At 43.2% G+C, this 19391-nt stretch overlaps 1 protein-coding gene across 3 annotated transcripts in view; it reads left to right on the forward strand.

Annotated features, from left to right (window-relative positions):
• Window positions 1-19391, forward strand: part of asap2a (ArfGAP with SH3 domain, ankyrin repeat and PH domain 2a) — a 70855-nt gene that overhangs the window by 4765 nt on the left and 46699 nt on the right. The window contains exon 1 of one of the 3 annotated variants that reach the window (XM_056427145.1): window positions 11806-12365. The exons of 1 other annotated variant lie outside the window; for it this stretch is intronic. In XM_056427145.1, the coding sequence (XP_056283120.1) occupies window positions 12240-12365 (126 nt within the window). In that variant the 5' untranslated portion in view covers window positions 11806-12239. Of the gene's footprint in view, window positions 1-11805; window positions 12366-19391 lie in introns of those variants that run through there. One more of the 3 variants, XM_056427143.1, reaches the window with a different exon arrangement.

Here is a 19391-nt window from a genome sequence, read left to right on the forward strand (position 1 = left end):
GTGTTTTTCCGACAGAGCCCTCGAGCGTTCCATAGATTGAATATTCTGTCTGTTCCGATCTTGACGACGATTTCAGTAAAGAATCTTTATTTGAATTATCTGTCTCCTGAGTCGTGCATTTGGGTCCACCCTAATCCCGTCGTGACATGCCTGTGTGTCTGCCTGTGAGGAATTACATTAAATTGTTTAACCACCACAGCGTTATTTGGGACTGCACATCATATTAACAGCAGGATTCCGTGAAGTATTGAAGCTGGCTGAGCAAAAACACATTGTTGGTAAAAGTAACTTACATTACAGAGCAGAGAGCACGCATGCAGTGAGTATAATTACTGATTATCTCTCAACAATAATGAACCATTTATTTGAAAGCATATGTTATGGATGATGGATATTGCAGGTTATTTATTTATGCAGAGCGGTCCTTTCTCTCTTCCTCAATGGACGACATCATGCTCTCTGAAACGTTCACCATGCTCCTCGTGTACTACAGCTCTTATATAATCACCATTGATCATTCATAACTAAGAGAAAAGGAGTAGGACATGAAGGCAGCTGGGAGACGGAGCTTCATTGCACTCACGTCACTCCACCTAACTGTGTTTTTGTTCTTCCTCTACGATATCCAATTAAACCCACAATCACAGAGAGAGACACAGTTCGTTAAGTTGGCGTCGCCATGACAACCCCGTCCCCTTCCTCTCTCACAGACTGATACTTCACCTTGAGAGCTCAGAGAGAAAAGAGACGGGGAGAAAGCGCAGGGCGAGACAAAGCTTCCGCTAATCTATTTAAAAGGCTGAAGCAGCATGTGGATGAGTGGATGAGCTACCGGAGGTTCTCACTCATTCACATCGAGTGCCAGGCCGCTCACAAGCGTAGACATGTGCGATAACTTTGCCTTTCTCTTCCTTTTCTTGTGCCTTGTTTCCCTCCCAAAAATACTCCCCATCGTGGGGTGACTCACATTTGTATATAATCCAGGCTGTATGGCTGATCTGTTATGTGGTGACAAAGTCCATAAGCTCCTTATATAGTCAATAGTTCATGTTTTGCACTCTGGCTTGCTCCTCCAGGGAAATGCAGCCTTTTTCTTTCCAGACCGGACAGGAAGTGACTTTTTGTCAAGGGGTCAGTGGACGGGGCTTCCTGAAATATAACTACCACAGAGATGAAATAAACAGTTTTTATACCACAACTACCCTGCCTCTTAAAATCATATCAACAACTCGCAATGGACTTTCTTTCCTCCTCCCATCCCTTCCTTTCCATCTTGGTGTAGCGACTCCTGTAAAGCGAGCAGACAGTTCAATGGTTCTGCGATCCCTTTGGGAATTCTCTCGGACCACATTGTCATCATCGCTCAAAATAGCCCAGCACTGGTTAAGACAATCAATATGCTCTTGCTCATTTACTAATTCCATCCTTGGATTACTGGAAATATCAGCGGGAAGACATCTTGTTAAAGTTGAAGCGTCCCGTGAATGGGTGTCGTGCAATATCCAAGAAATATGCTTCTTCTACTCTCCATTAATAATAAATGAGTCAGCGAAGGTCCCCTGGCATTATTGCTGGCTACTGTGTATTGCTTATTCTACAGCATCGTCCAGCATCGGGAGAGGAGATGAGGATTGTAGTGGTAACATCCCACATCAGCATGCTACCCACAACTCGTCGAACACACACGCCCATCCTTTTTCCCACATCAACAAAACATTTGGAAAGTGAAGCGTCAAATCCGTAACCACCATCTATTTCAGTGGCAGAAACATAAGCTCTCCCAGCTCATCGTGATATGTTCTGCCCACAGTTAGCTGAAGGGCGAAGCATCCATCCAATTCCCCTCCCCTTCAGTACCGTATGCACTATTTTTCAATTCTGGATTTATTTTATCTAAGGTCACATCTCTCAATTAATAAGGCGATTGCATTAGTCCCTCTCATGGTGCTTTAACCCTCCTGTTACCTTCACATTTACTAACATATTTTACCCTCGGGGTCAATTTGACCCCAGCAATTAAAACCTGCAGGAAATTATTAGAATTAATATTGTTTCCCAAGTTTAAGTGTGAGGTACTTTATGTTTGTTTGTTGACTACCTAAATAGCCCTTTAAATATATAAAAAAGTTGATATTTCTTAAATGTTTGACAGTGAAAAACAGCCTGGGGTCAAATTGACCCCAAAGAACACCGACGTTAAACATTAAATGGGGTCAAATTGACCCTAAAGGTAAAAAAACAATACTCAAAGCCATGATATAAAAAGGGCTCATAACTAGGGACCACACAACTGAAACTCACCATAATTAATAATGCTTTTTTTTTGTGAAAGTTTTTTTCTCTCTCTCTCAGGATATCATCATCAGTCATCATATTACATTTTTACATCATTACCTCTTTTATTTCTCAAATGCTACATTTAACAGGAGGGTTAAGAAAGAAATCTTCTCAAAAAAATCAAAGAGATCTGGATATAGAGCTTTATTTCCATCGATTCCACACTTGCTTATTATCTGTATTCTGTTATGGTTCACGGCAACAAGTACACAAATATACACTTGTTAAAATAACATCACAGGTAAATTCAGACAATCATTTTCTTGAGTCCCTCCATGGCCAGCGCACTAAAGTCCGGCAGCTCTGCACAAACCAAGGCAGCATGCGAAGTGGACACACAATAGAGGCCGCAGGGGAGTGAAAGAAAGCGGAGCAGAATTTAAGGATTCTTGTTTCACATATACTTATTATCTTCAAATTGGAATGTCCAAAACATGTTATTCGTTGATAATCATCAACACATGGTATGTATTCAGATAATCACATATAGTGACAGTATAAGACAGTGACATATTTGTGTTATTATTATATGCTGTATGGGGAACGTTAAATGTGAAGATTGATACCACAGTGAGCAGCTGATTAGCTTAGCTTAGCACAAAGACCTGCACCTCTAAAGCTCACTAAATGATCATGAAAAAAATCGAAGTAAATGGGTGACCTCTAGTTCACCCGGTAGAGCTGACCTTGGCTGTGGCACGATTCAACCCTGACCCTTGACCCCTGACCCGTGACTCCTTGCTGTGTTTCATCCCCTCTCTCTCCTCTCTTTGTCGGAAAAAACCACATTGCAGTTTCACAGAAGTTGTGTGTGTTAGCATATTTCCCAAAGATATTTCTCATAATGTCTAACTTATCTTCAAAATGACATTTGTGAATTGAGCAAAAAAGATTCGCTCTGGTGTTCAAAATAATGTTTTGTTCACGGTGACTTTTAGCAATAACATCAAGAGGCCGATAAGGCCAATGACTTATCGAGATTCGGCTGATTTCATAATAATCATTGGGCTAACCTAACAAACTTGATAATGTTATCCAGCATTGATATTTTTACCTTCGCATTGAAAATGCCGGAAGGTTATGTTTTGATCGCCGTGTATTTATTTATTTGTATGCGTGTTATTCGCAAAACTCAAAAAGTATTGAACCGAATCGCATGCAATTTGGTGGGATGATTGTTTATTATCCGGGAACCAGTTGATTAGATTTTGGGATCGATCGGGTCAAAGGTCAAGGTCAAAGGTCATGAATAGGTCAAAATCGTTCGCAGAACTCAAAAAGTATTGAACCGAATCGCATGAAATTTGGTGGGATGATTGTTTATTATCCGGGGACCAGTTGATTAGATTTTGGGATCGATCGGGTCAAAGGTCAAGGTCAAAGGTCATGAACAGGTCAAAATCTTTCGCAGAACTCAAAAAGTATTGAACCGAATCGCATGAAATTTGGTGGGATGATTGTTTATTATCCGGGGACCAGTTGATTAGATTTTGGGATCGATCAGGTCAAAGGTCAAGGTCAAAGGTCATGAACAGGTCAAATCTTCTTGAATCACATGGAATTTGGTGGGATGATTGGTTATTATCCGGGGACCATTTGATTAGATGTTGGGATCAATCGGGTCAACGGTCAAGGTCAAGGTCATGGAAAGGTCAAAATCATTTCTTTACCATAGCACGATACATTTTTGTCCAATTGGCATGCAACTAATGCCAAAATGTTCATAATTCAATGCCCAATCTTGTGATATGCTTCAAGAGATCCACTATTGTCCCTGTGCCCAAGAATGCTTCTCCAGCATGTATGAATGACTACCGACCTCACTCTCACCTCGGTCAAATGCTGAGAGGCTGAGCTGGATAAAGGACTGCATCTCCCTCCTCCCCCCTTCCTCCATGGAGTTTGCTTATCGCCCAAACAAATCCACGGATGATGATGATGCCCAGGTACTGCACACCACCTGCACTCTCTCATCTGGCAGGAGGAGGGGGACAGCAGACTGCTGTTCATTGATTATTCAGCTTTCATATAGTCCCACCATAGTCCCTCCCAGACTGGCCGATGACTGGCTGGCCCCCTACCCCTGTTGGACTGTGCTTGGGACCTCTGGACTTCCAGGGCCACAGGGTACAGGTGTGGGCAGCACACACCCTCCCCTCACACCCCCTGAACACAGGATCCCCCCAGCGTCCTCAGCCCCCCCCTACTGTCCCCATACACACATGATCACTGTGTGGCCAGGTTCATTCATCAATCATCAAGTTTGCGGATGACAGTGGTGTGGTGGGCCCCTGGATGGCCTGATCGAGAAGGCCTAGTTTGGAGGAAGCTGATCTGTCACTCTGGTGCCAGGACAACAGCCTCATCATGAAAAACACAAAAATAAAGAGCTGATTGTGGACTGACAGGAGGGCAACAACAGAGCTACCATCTCACCACTGGATTGGGAGGGACTGAGGGGTGGAGAATACCTGGGGTAAATACCACAGACCACACATCACCACATCTCAACACAACACACACACTGACAAGAGAAAGGCAAGCAGCAAGCCAGCCTCAGGCAGCAGGCAGCTGAGAAGTTAAAGTTTCCCAGGATCCTTCTTCAGTCCTTCTACTCTGGAGCTGTCCTGAGTCAGCCTGGTTCACAGCCTAAGCATCCTGACAGCTACTCCGCTCAGAGGCTGAAGGCTCTGCAGAGTTCTTCTGGCGAGGGTGACCCGAGCCTCCCCACCCACAGGAGACTTGCACTCTGGGAGCAGGAGGGAGCCAGGAGGGATCATGAAGGACAGAGCCGGCAGGATCATGAAGGATACCACCCCAACAACTGACTGTCACAGCCTCAGGAACAGGCCATCAAGAATCTCACTGAAGACGGACAGAGAGACTGAGACAGGCAGGACCCTTTTTCTGATCTCAGGACAACCCCCACCCCACACACCCACACACACACCCACAACTGCACACACCACACACACACACACACACACACAACACACACACACACACTTGTTGTTTGTATTGTTTATTTTGTTGTACGTGTGTACTTGTTTGCTTGCACTGTGTGTGTAGCATTGCCACTGCACACACACTGCTGTGTGTATGTATGTGACATCTTGAATCTTGAATCTTGGTATGCGCTCTACCGAGTGCCCATTCTAGTTTATAGAATGTATTGATCAGTCCCAGAAAAGATGACGTGCCTCCATTTCTGCCTCATGACAGACTCTCCGTGTACCCTCTGCCGCTGTGTACTGCAGTTCGGATTCACCACGATTAGCTTATCCATACAGCTACAATTCTATCCAGCCAGGAAGACGGATGCACAAGATGGATGTGTAAGCTCCACTCTGCCCTCAGTCGGACTGAACTGATCACTCGGGGAGGAACAGACGCTGTCATTGAGTTACACAGACAGAGCTCGCTGCCCCTCCATTAGCATTCCCAAGAGGATACTGACCGATCCCTCCACACACAATGCTGGTTGTACTTTATTATTTCCTGCACACCAAACTGTAGTCAACTCATCGTTCTCTCCTAACTCTGCGGACACTTTAAATAATTTGAGAATCGGGGCACAAGATTTTGAAGTTGATTGTCTAATTGAGGCAAAACCGAGCAGAACCCAAAGGTGCTCTCTCGTCCTGCCACCTCTTGTTCTTTAACACAGCCAGTTGAAATGCCGGGGAGGCGTCCCACCCGTCTCCTGTGGTGTCAGAGGGGAGGCAACGAACCCTGGGAATATGCAACCGTTGCTCTGGGAGTTTGCAGGACTGTCAATGAGGCTGATTTGGATTCACAGTGCTGCAGAGGTGCTGATTGAGTGAGAGCGTGCGGTGCGGTCAATGTTTACCCCTGGGTTAAATTAAATGTGTGCGGATGAGCTGAGAGGTATCCAGCTCAAGAGTCTGACTGGTCAACTCTCAGAGAGCAATGTGTGTTTTCTTCGTGACTTGACTCAGAAGTGTCCCTTTTGGTTTCGTCGTGTTGTCTCACACAGCTTATGTCACTATGTCCTCCCTTAAACTCGACACAATGTGATTCTGGAGAGCCCTTGAATCTGCAGCGTGTGGCTGTTTAGCTGGAATGAAAATGAGGATAGAATATTTAATTGTGGACATTTAAAAACACGATACTGTGATAAAGGAGATGTTTCGTACATTCAAGGTGGCCGCGTGAAGCTGAATTTCAGCGCTCTGGATTTATTTTGTTCATGCACTTTTAATTATGGATTTTTTGGTTCATTATTTGATGACATTTGCTGTTATTGAGTTCATATGCACTTTTGGTAAGTTGTTTTGGACAAAAGCATCTGCCAAATTAATGTAGTGTCATTTTCAATTGGTATTCTTTGGTACATACGGAGTTTACTTTCTCAATGCACAGTGGTGAGAGATGTATATTCACAGAACAGGGCAACCGAATGAGTTGCTGAGATTTCAGAGATCATAATCACATTTGTGTGTTTCTGTTTTTGTGTGTTTGTGTTTTTGCCCTGTGGCATCACAACTAATATCCTGTGGTTTACGTTGCTCGAGAACTGGAGGAGATTTTTGGCAATATACAGCAGAGCTGCATGCAATATGTATTCAAAGCCACTTACCATTTCTGGAGGAGAAAGTGAGAGCTCACGAGAGGTGTCCTCATACGTCTCAGGGGGAGTCAAATGGGATGCTTTGCTATAACAATTTAACCATAGGAACAAATCTTCTCAGCAGTGTGACAAAAAGACAACATGTACGTTCCTGCAATGTGGTGATTTGTTTTAAGGGTGCGAATGAGAAGTGAAACGCTTGATCAAGTATGTTATTGTAAAGAGGAAACCAAGAGAAGACGAGGCAGGTAGACACACGGCCTGTCAGAGTGTAATGAAGTGCAGGGACGCTCGACAGGTCCGGGCTCATAGTGCCAAATCCTGAGAGGAGCAATAATTACTGGAAAAGCCACTTGCTCCTAATGTTGAAGGTGAAGCAGCTGCAGACCCCCAGCTCTTAGCGGCCATTACCCAGATGGGAGTGTGTGATATGGACTGGCTGTAAATGTCATGCAATTATTTCACATAACATTATTAGTTGTGTATGTCCTTCAGGGGGGCAAGGTTAAATGAAAGCTGTGAGCCGGAGCTTTCCTCTGGTTGAAGGTCTGGGCGTGCTCAGATTTGGATTGAATGAATGAAAGATCCATTGCTTTGTTTAAGAGTTATGTTGATTTAATGACCAGATGACCTTCTTTGTGTGCTATTCAGTAAAGAGAAAATGAAGACAATCAATCATGCATTGCAGTGTCCTGGTCATATATTACAGTCAGCCACACAGCACAGGACAATTTGTAATCTCCTCCAGCTAATTGAATTTCTATTGTTGATTGAACATTGACTTTTGATGCTGCTTTCACCTGGCCTAAAAATAATGGATGACTCTGTGAGTGAATTACTTCAAATGTACCACTGTTGTTTAATTACTACAGATATAGTAGATACTTTAGGGGGAAAATATAATTTGTTCTTTTCTTTTTTTAGATGCCACACAGTGGATGTAAACTTTTTCTTTATGTAACTTGTAACCCTACAAAATAATGTAGTGGGTTACTACTAAGTAAAGGTTAGGGAAGCCAATGGTCAATGTGAGAAGCACCACTAACTCCGAGTGTTGTTGTCTCTGTGGACCGAAGTCTGGACTTCAAAACATATCTATGGTATTTTGAGTTGTCGCGTATTTGATGCCAGCAAGCGGTTATTCTCTGGAGGCGGACCTGGTAATTAAACCCACGAAAGTATGAGTAGAAAAGTTGTTCCTCCATTTTAGGCCATCAGAACAGTGTCAGCACTCTGCAAAGACATGACACTCGGTGATGATGGTAAACTGGATTCTGTGTTGTCTGATATCCGTTTTACCTCCATCTTATATCATCCATTCAAATAAAGGTCCAACAGTTTGGCCTGGACTGATTTTGCTGCTTCCTCTCAGAGTTTGTGAGAAAAGACTCAGTTTGTTACGGTTCACTGCCCTCCCCTCAGTACCGCCCTCCCTCCCCTTGTTCCTTTGGCCTTCCCCTCCCCTCTTCTCTTCACCCCTCTCCCATTAGGAGTCTCTCTGTGTGCAGCTACCGCTCAGGTTCACCAGGCACTGCCTGTTCTGTTCCTGCCCGTGTGCAGCCACATTTGTGCAGCTCGCTCTTCTATAAAGTAGTCTTCAGTTAGTAATGTGATCTACGATCTGCGAGAAGCGGAGGTAAGAAGGTTTGAGCTGTGGACCTGAGCTTTGCCCAGGATATACCATATCATCCACTTGTACGTTGGAAAGTTGCAGCTGCAGAATGGTTAGAATTACTTGTTTATTATTCGAAACAAACGCAGTCTTTCATTCCTCTAATTTTAAATTCAAGAGGCTGGATTAGGAGGTTATCCCACCTGTTAAATAATCGTGATGTCATGGCAGCGCAAGTAGGAAAAAGTGACTCTGCTCAAACATCGGCCTCGTTCACTGCTATGACAAGCTGTCTGTTCCTGCCAACATTCAAATCATTATATTGGACGTTTGTGTCCTGCTGCACCCTGTGTTCTGTTCTGGTAAAAGTCACAACGCTAATTATAATTATCTTGAAAGAGCATCTCTGTTTACAGTATGACATGTTTTGGTTCTTGCTCTGCGTGCAGCTGTCTGGTTGAATTTTGTTGTCCCCAAATCGGCTTTTGTTTTAAAAGGAAAGTGAAAATAGCACTTTGTGCACTAAAGCAGGGTATAATATGAACACTTTGAGTTTGTTCTCCCATTAAAATCACTAATCACCTCATCAAAGGTGATATGACACAGAACAGTTTCAAAATGTTTCCTTGAGCTACATTATTTTTATGATCGCTCATTAAAATGTACGGTTGTGTTTTTCCAGGTCTCGTGAAATATTAAAAAAAAGGTTCTGTTGATATTAAGTTCCCAACCTGTGCTGGATTAGCCTGTTTACCTTGCTTTCCAGTGCTTCTCTTCAGCACCAGAAAGCACAACTGCACCGACACTTTAGAAATGTCAAGGCGGTTTTGGTCTCGATTCAAAGGATAACGCCTGCATTCAGAAAGGCAGATGATCCTGAAGATATAACGCCATGTCAGTGGTGAAGAGAAGGGTTTGATTCTGCTTTACCTCACTGACTGAGCCGCTCTGTCTCTGGATGGCAGATGTTCGCTGGGAGTGTGTGTATTCATTTCATAAGGGAGTCTCGGCCTACAGCCAGTCAGGGTCAGCCTGGGTCTCGGGCTCTTCATTTAGCAGCTTGCCAGGAGACGCGGCAGAGCTGAAAGAATGTGTGAACACTGCCCAGTTTGTGATTTAAAAGCTGCCCGGGGTTTTGCCTCGGCCGCTGTGATACTATTTATACCAACGGCTGGCCTGCCGGGACTGAATGAACTGGAAAGCATCAGCAGATTTTTCATCCCAAAGCCCAGGAAAAACGCAAGCTCCCTGGGAGCAGAAGTAGCCACCTTTTCAAGCTCCCGGTGACAACAATTCAGGCAGGGGAGAGAATCTTCACAGGTTTCAGGGGGTGGGTACTGAAACACATTTTTTCTTTCTCATCTGCCTTTTCCCAACAGGATTTGTTCCTTTTTAAATCAAATTTATTCTTGGCTGATTCACTAAATATGTTCTTATATGATGCTGTAGCTACCTTCATGTAAACTCTGAGGGACACAGATATAAAGTTTACATTGCCAATTACTGGTATAATTAGATTTATATTCCCGATTCATGTGAGGGCACAAATCTGGGCTTATTAAAAATGATCTCCACTCAGATCTCTGGGTAAATGTTAACACAAAGGTAACTCAAACACATATATTGAGCAGCGGTATATGCCACATGACTAGGCAGTGTTGTTGGCTTGTGCTGTGACCTCTGTCGTGATACATGTTAATCCCATGAAATGATTAATGAAGGAGAGACAGTTTATGACCTCATTGATCAGTTGTCGTTATCAATAGCTGTACAGACCAAACACTATATGTGCATTTCATGCCGAACATAACAGAAAGAAAACATATCCACTTATTTGCATCACAAAAACAAACACACACACACTTCCACTATGACACTGCATCATTATTTAGTTTAAGAAATAAACTAGTGCTGAAGGGTTATTTGCAGGGATGTCTATGTGTACAGACAAATAAACTGAATTGAATTGAATTGAATCAAGATGCCGCTTTTGCGTGCCGTCTGCTATAGATCAATGAAGTGTCAAACATGTGAGAAAAACAGATCTGGGAAGATCAATATTTAGCAGTTTGCCTATTTTCTTGTATATTTTTATATTATGTGCATATATTTACCTATGTATATTACAGCCTATTTTCAAAGCGCAGCCAGCGAGCAACTGTAGAATGGCGTTGTTTGTTTAATATATATATATTTGACTTATTAACACTGACTTGTGTCACATGAGCAAAACATTATGGAAATAAATGAATAAACATCATTTGAATTTTGTTAATTGTCTTCTTCTAAATACAGATAGTTAGTCTGAGCTGATTGATTAAGGAAATAGATTGTAAAAAAAGAAACCCTTAAAAACAGGCTCTATTTATTTTCTCAAAAATTGCTTTGAATACACATAGTAATGGATGCATTTACGTAATTTGTCTGACTGTCACTGACACTGCTGCTATATACCCCTGAGATATGCATCCTACTGTTAATAAGTGGCTAACAAGCGTCATCAAACTAAATGAAATCAGCTCACAGGTGTTTTCTTCAGTGAGAATCAGAATCTAGATTAATTAAATGTACATGGACACAGGACACTAATGAGAGAGGAGGGTGGTCAAGAAATGTTACAGACTGTTTGACATGCACTGCAATAGTTTGACACTATAAACAGTTTACACACAGTTGGACAGTTTTGTACAACATCAACATAACCACTTCGAGACTGAAAGTTGACCACGTGCCTAGGTCTACCTAAACATAATCACTAGCTTTGCAAAAAAGTAATGTTATTATTAAATAAGAGATGTTTTTAATTTAATCTGGTTTGTGTTTTTATCACTTTCAATGTCGTTTTGTGTTTATTTATTACCATTTTGTCTTTCGTGTTTCAATCTTCAGGCTAACCTACATTTCAAGTGCTGACTTACACACGTTTGTTGTTCGCTTAAACAAGCTGCTAACTATGAGTATTAACTAGTTGTGTAAGTAGTAGTGTTTTCTAACTGTAAACACATTTACACATCACAGCTTTTAAACCAAAGGTCTTTTGATTGCGGAGGCAGTTGAGTACGTGAATGCCACACATTGGTAAGTGGACTTGGTAGTGTTCGAGGAGCCTCTGAAGGCAGCACGAGGCCACGCCTCCCTTGAATCCCGATTGGCTCTCAATTACCAGCGGGCGTTCCTCATTGGCTGTTGCGCGTCCATTGAATCTCCTCCTCTACCTTTGTCAATTTCTTGCGCTCCAGTTGAAGCGGCTGGTTGTTGTTTCTCCGGGCAAGGAGGAAGAAGTTGCTCACCCCGCTGCTGCCGGAGCTTTGGGATCACCGAGAGCGGATAGCATACTCCAGTCGGAGGAGGCTCCACTTTCTTCAGTGACCAGACGACGGTCGGTGAAACCGAAAGTAAAGAGAGAGTCGTGGTGTGGAGAGCCCGGGAAGGATACAACCGAGCCCATCACCTTGTCGCACCGCGCGGCGTGCGCGCGCCAACGGTGAAGCTCCTCGAGCCAGCAGCGTGCACCGCCGCGGCGCCACTGGATCGTGTCGGGAGCAGACGACGGAATGACTTAAACGCACCCGGAGATGGTTTACTTTCCGCCGAAGTCAGAGACGCCATCGCTGCCGCTGCTGTGAACTTTTCTGTGTTACAAAGGGGAAATTGCAAAAAAGTTGCGTCTTCTTCTCGCTACCATCACACGGATTAATTATGCCGGAACAAATCACAGTTACAGAGTTTGTGGCAGAGACGAATGAAGATTATAAATCGCCGACTGCCTCTAACTTCACCACCAGGATGTCCCACTGCAGGAACACAGTGGCTGCCCTGGAGGAGGTGAGTGACTGGTGGGATTGCAGTCTCCATACACACCAGTCTATGCATAATAAGGAGTATGATTTATCTTGGGCTATGCTTCCATAATATTGACAAAATGTTTCAGTATTATTTTTGTTTGACAGATTTATATTCGCTCAGAGGTGGAGGTCACCTCTATGCAATTAGAAAAAAGAAATTGCCATCCTCTGCACCATACCAATCCCTCATGATTAATGTTCCTTTTCTAACCCAATAAGCCATTGGTTATCAATGTTTGTATAACTGTCCTGGTCCGCTTGTGTGCCATCAGTAGCTTTATAAGTATGTCTACCCCCTCAATGATTAGCTTGCAAGAGCAGGTATAGCCATGTCAAATCAGTTATGTCTATATAGGCTCAACATAAGAGATGCCAAATTAACCCCAAAGGGCTTTACAATCTGTCCTAAATATGACCCCTTCTATCCAAAGACCTTCCATTTGGATAAGAAAACACACACTCAGAAAAGACCCTTAAATGGGAAGAAACCTTGAGAAGAGCAAGAGAAAAGTAATCCCTTTCCCAGGACAGATGGACATTTACTTTACACAGGGCAGATGATAAAAACAGGAGCAGCATTGAGAAACAAAATGACGAAAGACTGCAGACATTAAAGTGGTTAAAGTGAGATATATATATATATATGCGTACACATACGTACATATACATGCATCGCTTTTTCAGTTGTTTTCAATGCACGTATTTCGGCCCAAATGAATTTCCCACAGTGATAGAGGGAAAAATGTTACTCTGTCTACAGCCGCATCGCACTGTGTGTGTGCACAGAGAACACTTTGTGTTGCAGGTCATCAGGAGGAAGGACACTTCCGCTTTGTTCCCTGGCAGCCCTCCCCTTTCCTCCCTCCCTCCCTTGTTATAGTTTCCCTACTTTGTGTGCTGTATTGTATCGAGCCTCGCCCTGCCTGATGGTAAAAATAGAATTTCCCACATGAGCAGCTCGGTGTATTATGCGTGTTCGTGTGCCTCTGCTCTCGTAGTTTGAGTACGCTTTGTAGGTAATGTGTGTCCTGTGAGGAAAGTTCCCTCCTGATTTCACTGTGGAAAAGTTTTTTGTTGTCAACATCACAGAGAATTCTGTGTAATACACCCTTTTGTTATAAAAATGGATGATATATTTGTGTCTAATGTCAGCTTTACTCTTACTGTTTGTGGAGGGCTAACCAATACACACACGCATACATGACAACGCATCCATCCACCTGCTCAGGCCGACGGGCTTTCCTTTGACAGACACCTTGCTGTGCACCGTTTCATTTATACCTCTGCTGCTGCTGGTTTTGAAATAGCATTTAATCTGCTGTTGCAAAGCATTTCAGCGCTGCTTAGAGTGGAATGTACTTTTTCTGGGGAAGTAAGCAAATAAGTGTGGATTTAACAGTTTTTATATCGTAGCTCAGCAGTAATTGCTGGTTTGTGAGGTTTGGTTGAGAATACGATTCAGCGGCTTTGTTTTAGTTGCAGTTGAAGCTGCTGAATTGTGGAGTGGTGTGTTGGTGGTTAACATTGACCTCTTCACGTTCAGGCGCAGGGAACACAGCCTTCTTGTTGGGATGACAAGACTTTGGTCTGTTTGGCCAATTACACGCTGCAGTGGATGGGGAACACTTCCACTCAGTCAGTGCGTTTACATGATGGTATAATTCGAATCTTGCTTTAGTCGGACTCTGCTATCTTTTGGGGGATCTGCTATTATCCCAATATACATGGCAGTGAGTAATTTGAATCATTGGCCTTTGAAAGCATGTCATATCCGATACGATAGGTGGCGCTGTTTTCATTACAACTCGTGGTGATACAGCCATTTCCGCTTGACCTCTTCACCACAACCAACAACAACAACATCAACATTTCGAGAAAATGGCGAGCAGAGAGCAAGGCGAAGCTACATCCCTCTACTATTCTTGCATGATGTTAATAGTGACATTATCGTCTCTTTCGACTCTTTCGACTTCCGGGTCACGACATGGGAGGAAGGGAGGGAGGAGGGCGGCGGGATCTCAAGCATGCGCAAAGACGCAAAGTCCAGTTCCTAATCCAATTCACAGTTACATGCCGCGATAGTTGAATTATCAACCGGATCGGATCGAGTTATCCAGGGGTGTTAATCGGATCGTAGTCGGACCGCACATAGTCGAACAAAGGTGTTTACATGAAACGGATCATTCGATTTCAGTCCGCCTAAGCCAGTTATTCGAATGCATGTAAACACGGTCACTGTCTGCCGGCCTGTCTGGAATCTCAAACACACACACACATGCAAACTAAAGCACACACATGTGTACATAGCCGTCAATTTATAAAGCATAACAATGTGAAATTTGTATATTCCTGTTGGCAGTTCTTGAAAAGTTTGACAAACCGGATGACTCATTCACCCTTGAGTTTAATGATGCATGCATATTCTGTGCACTCACAAAAAGACTATAAAAATAGCTGTTTTCAGCATTGTGCCGTGTTTCAAACATTGACCTTCTCCAGATTACAGGTTTGTTATGCAAAGTCTCATTTCTACACTTCTCCCCTTCAACTGACAGTTGAGGACGGGCGGATCAGAGATGCAGTGTTCTGTGATGCTACAGTGGGCTGCTGGGTCCGTTCAGAACCGGCTTTGTTTTGGGAATTGCGACCTTTGAGTTTTATTGTGTCTTATTGCTGTTTTCAATATTTTTACACACCATCTTCTGTTGCCCTATTTTGATTTTTTGTTTAATACTAATTGTGCATATGATGATATCAATTGAAAAAGGTTTTTTTATAAATATTTGGATATTATGTGCATATATTTACTTATGCATATTACAGCTTATTTTCAAAGCGCAGCCAGCGAGCAACTGTAGAGTGGGATTATAGCGTTGTTTGTTTAATAAAAAAGTAACATTTATTATTTTATATATATATATGTTCGATTTTTACGTGGATCTAACTTGTTGACGAGGGATATTTATTTGTTGTTAGAGGTATGTGATTAATGTGTAAATCTGCTGTCAGATGGTTTACAAATGACAGATTATTCTGGTCAATGCTGTTACTAATGCTTGACAAACCATTTATATACCTATGCACTGTATGTCCGTCATTGAAACAGTAAATGTGCTGCATGTAAACACTAAAGTAGGCGTTAGCCCTCATCCAACAGCTACATTTGTCATTTATTCTCCTTTGTTTATTGCACAATCTTACCCATAATATACCAATTATGCTGCATCCAGTGCCCTGTATTTTCAAACGGAGCTTGTGCAAGTTTAAAATAAGGTATTGCCCTTACAGCTCACCTTCTTTAAAGACCTTTAAAACAGACCTGTGGACCTGATTGTTTACTGGAAGCCTTTAAACACATTAACAGCAGAGACTGGAGCGCACAGAGGTTTTACATAAATGGAGTGTAAATGTTGTGTAATTACTTCTTTCTAAACTTAATTTCATCTGACACAGCCTTAATTAGGCAAGTAGTTTTAAACGGCTGGCTATTAAGAGGACATTTGGCGTGTGTGTGCGAGATTCTGAGTCTGGTAAAACCACAGCAATAAAACCTGTTTATCCAGTAAGAGGATGTCAGGCTTTGTGTCATGACCCCCCTCTGTGATCTTGTGCCACATGGCTCTTCTTCCTCCACTTTTGTGTTGACTTTCCTCTGCTGAAGGCACAGTCCAGACTTTTCAGAAATAACACCGGTAGAATCTGTTTTTCACCTCTACCTTTGATTGAAAATGATGTGAATGGCCATTAGGGAATACTTGAGCACACTGAGAATGCTCAGATCCAATCCAGTTATAACTTTGGTGGATACTTTTATATTTTCTATTTGAACTTAATTTGAATGACCGGTTGTGAGTTAGTTTAACAATTATTCTCCATATTCGTAAAGGTAACATCCATTTTCTTGTTGCCTTTTCATGGGGTTAACATGAACTCGCACGTTTCATTTGAAGGAGGCATCGGCCTCGAGGGCTGATCTGACCTTTTGTTTATCAAAAGTAAGTAAGTATTGATCTTGGTGAAAATTCCCCAATACTTTTGTCTCACCCCATACAAACTCTCTGGGGTGTCTGCTAGATGTCTCTGCGGCCAGAAACTGGCTCACATTGTCGTCATCTTAGGTCTATTTTTGGCATCTCTGCTGTTTTTTATGCCCCAGTTACTGAATCCTGCCTGGCAGAGTGAGCCTGCTATACTCCTGCCAACAATAGAGTCGTCTCCTTGAACAAACCTCAAGTGCATCCACTTCTAGCTCAGGTACAAATCTTACACATCTGTGTAATATTATGGTGTTGCACTTACGGCTTTGTGGCAGGCGTTCAAAGCTTTAATGGAGTGAACAAATTCTCTGGCAGAGTGGATCAGTTATTGGGATCACTGTGTATGACATCACCAACCCTCAAACTGATTACAAGGGAATGGATTTGACAACAGGAGATTGCTGAGTGTTGGGGTTTCTGGCTGCAAAACTAAATTCACCACTTGACTGTCAGCTGCTAATATAGAGACATAATATGTTTCGTGACATTACAGCTGCTTTGTAATTTACAGTTGCTTGACAAGTAAAGTGCATGCTGGTAATGCTGTCATGGATATCCTTTGTTATTGTTGCAACAACCAAGATCCGCATCACATCATTTACAAACTAAGCTGCTATCCCTAGATGCCCCTTTGGCAAAATACACACGGCTCCATCGACAAACATACAAAACAGCCCAAAATAGAAAATGTAATACAATACAAAATGCATGAAAGGCAACCGAACATCCATGTCTTTAAAAACATTTTTTAAAAACTGGCGCTTTAAATGATCCTGTTCATGATTCCCGCTGTACTCTCTTCTCTTTTGAGAGCCTATTAAACAGAGAGACACCTCTCCAAAGGGTGTTTTGGAGAAACGACTTGATTATCGAAGAAGCTGTTGGGATCCGGTGCCTGCATGAGCCCAAATGACCATCAACAACACTGCACAGAGCTGCTGCAAGTTCGGTATCCTCCATTGTAGACTTCCAGACACCCACACATCCAGTAGGCCTCTCTCTCTGTCCCATATCCCCGTGGCCAGTTTATTACTTTTTCAACCATGAATAACGGTTATTCATAGCCCAGTCATCTCTTCATGGGTCATTACTGGGGTTCAGTCCGGAAGGCTAGCCTCATTAATCTCCCATCTAGTTTATATTTAATCCAAAAGATGTTCATAACGCTGGTATTTAAGCTATGCACTCGTAGGGCACGCTGCCTTTGCTGCTCGAAGGTTTTGTAGAGGGGTTGTTGGCGAGTTCCTCTGGAAATGGCGATATTGGCAGCATCCACAGGCAACTGCTTGCACTTGCTCTTCAGGCCACACCCACCTCGAGTCTGGTTCTCAAGGACTATTTCAAATATTCCTGATATTGGTGAACAACAAGGTAGGGGTGCTTGTAAAATGCTAAGTAGATACTCAATGAAGTTGAGTGTTAAAGAAGCAGTTGAGTTCCAGCTGTGAGTGTCTTTCGTCTCTCATCCCTTCATAACACCTCTAATCTAAATCTCAAGCCCCCGGTTGCTTTGGGCACATGCTTAAACCTGACACAAGCCCATATCTCTTGTTAACACAAGATTATATTAATTTATTATCCAGTCTGCCTAACTGGCTCATCGCTCTTAAACCCAAATGCAGCGGGAACAGCTACATGACAAAATCCACGAACAATTCTGACCTCAAAACCAAGAGTTCCCGCTTTGCTTCAGTGCTCTTGGCCTACTCTACCTTGCTGTTGTTTATGCACCAAAGTCAGGGGACAGTCGGGTACAGCAGATGTATAGTGAGGATAAAGGGAGGAGACATTACTGCAGTGATCCTGCCAGAAATCCCATTTCAATTACAGGAAGCATTAAGCTTCTTCGGTGGTATCCGGAAGACGGGTCGGAGTGGCTGGGGGTTTGGACAGCTCACTTTGGCCAGACGGCTCATTGAGGTCGTGTGTGTAGACTAGAGCCATCAGTGTGTCTCTAAAGCTATTAAATGTGGATTGTCCTTGCATCGATAATCCTTCTGTCTGGAGCCTTGTTAAACTTTCCTCCAGGCCACCTGTTGGAAGGGGGCAGCTGTTGTCCCCAGCCAGGACACAGCCGTACCCACCAACCTTGCCTGGAATGGGGGGAGGAATCGGGCCAGATGGTCAGGTCTTCCCTTGGCTCGGAAACTACTCCGGCATCAACACAAACTGGCAGTCTGCACTTTAAATGACACGTTTCAGCACAAAACGCAGGAGCAGAGAGCAAGAATTTCTTTTGTTCCGCAACAACCTCTGATGCATATACTTGAATGCTCTTTTCTGGGAGATTATCCCTAACGGGTGATGTGAGAGCTCAAGCTCTGTGCTAGGTGTATGTGTTGATCTTGATGTTTCAATTGATGTTGTGCACATGCCAATAGCTGAACAGTAATTTGACTATAATTGATTGCTAAGACGGCAATCGTGTGGCTTCAGTGAGCCCATTGAACAGGAACATGTAATATGCTGAAAAGTCCAGGAGGAGTAAATGTACCACTCGTCTGGGATTCTCACTTTCAGATTGAGTGTTAGATCGCCCATTGTGGTTTTTCAAAAAGACCCTTTTTTAATCTTCTATGTGGGAAACCTCAGCGTTTCCAATGGGATCTTTGTTGGAAATGAGAGGTGTCTCTCCAGCCTCCAGGGCTGGGGAGAGTGGGGTCTGTGGTATCACCCAGAAACAGACTCTGACCCGGCCCTCATTATGATGCAGCAGCTCTCCCCATGGATCCACCGAGGCTGAAGGTCACGGTCCTGTCTCTATCAATTCAAAGCCATGGTCTCTCTTATCCCCCGATGGGCGTTGACTGTTTTGATGCGATATGATTTTACTCACTCTTGTTCACCGTCTATCCTCATTGAGTGTGTCTGGTGGAAGTGATTTCATTCCCCAGATTGTGTGGAGCCCATTGGCGTTTGTCAGACCTGGTAGGCCTGTTTGGTTTGGAGGTTGGTGAAACTCTCAGTCC

Source organism: Pseudoliparis swirei, chromosome 11, assembly GCF_029220125.1.
Source record: "Pseudoliparis swirei isolate HS2019 ecotype Mariana Trench chromosome 11, NWPU_hadal_v1, whole genome shotgun sequence".
Taxonomy (NCBI): Eukaryota; Metazoa; Chordata; class Actinopteri; order Perciformes; family Liparidae; genus Pseudoliparis; species Pseudoliparis swirei.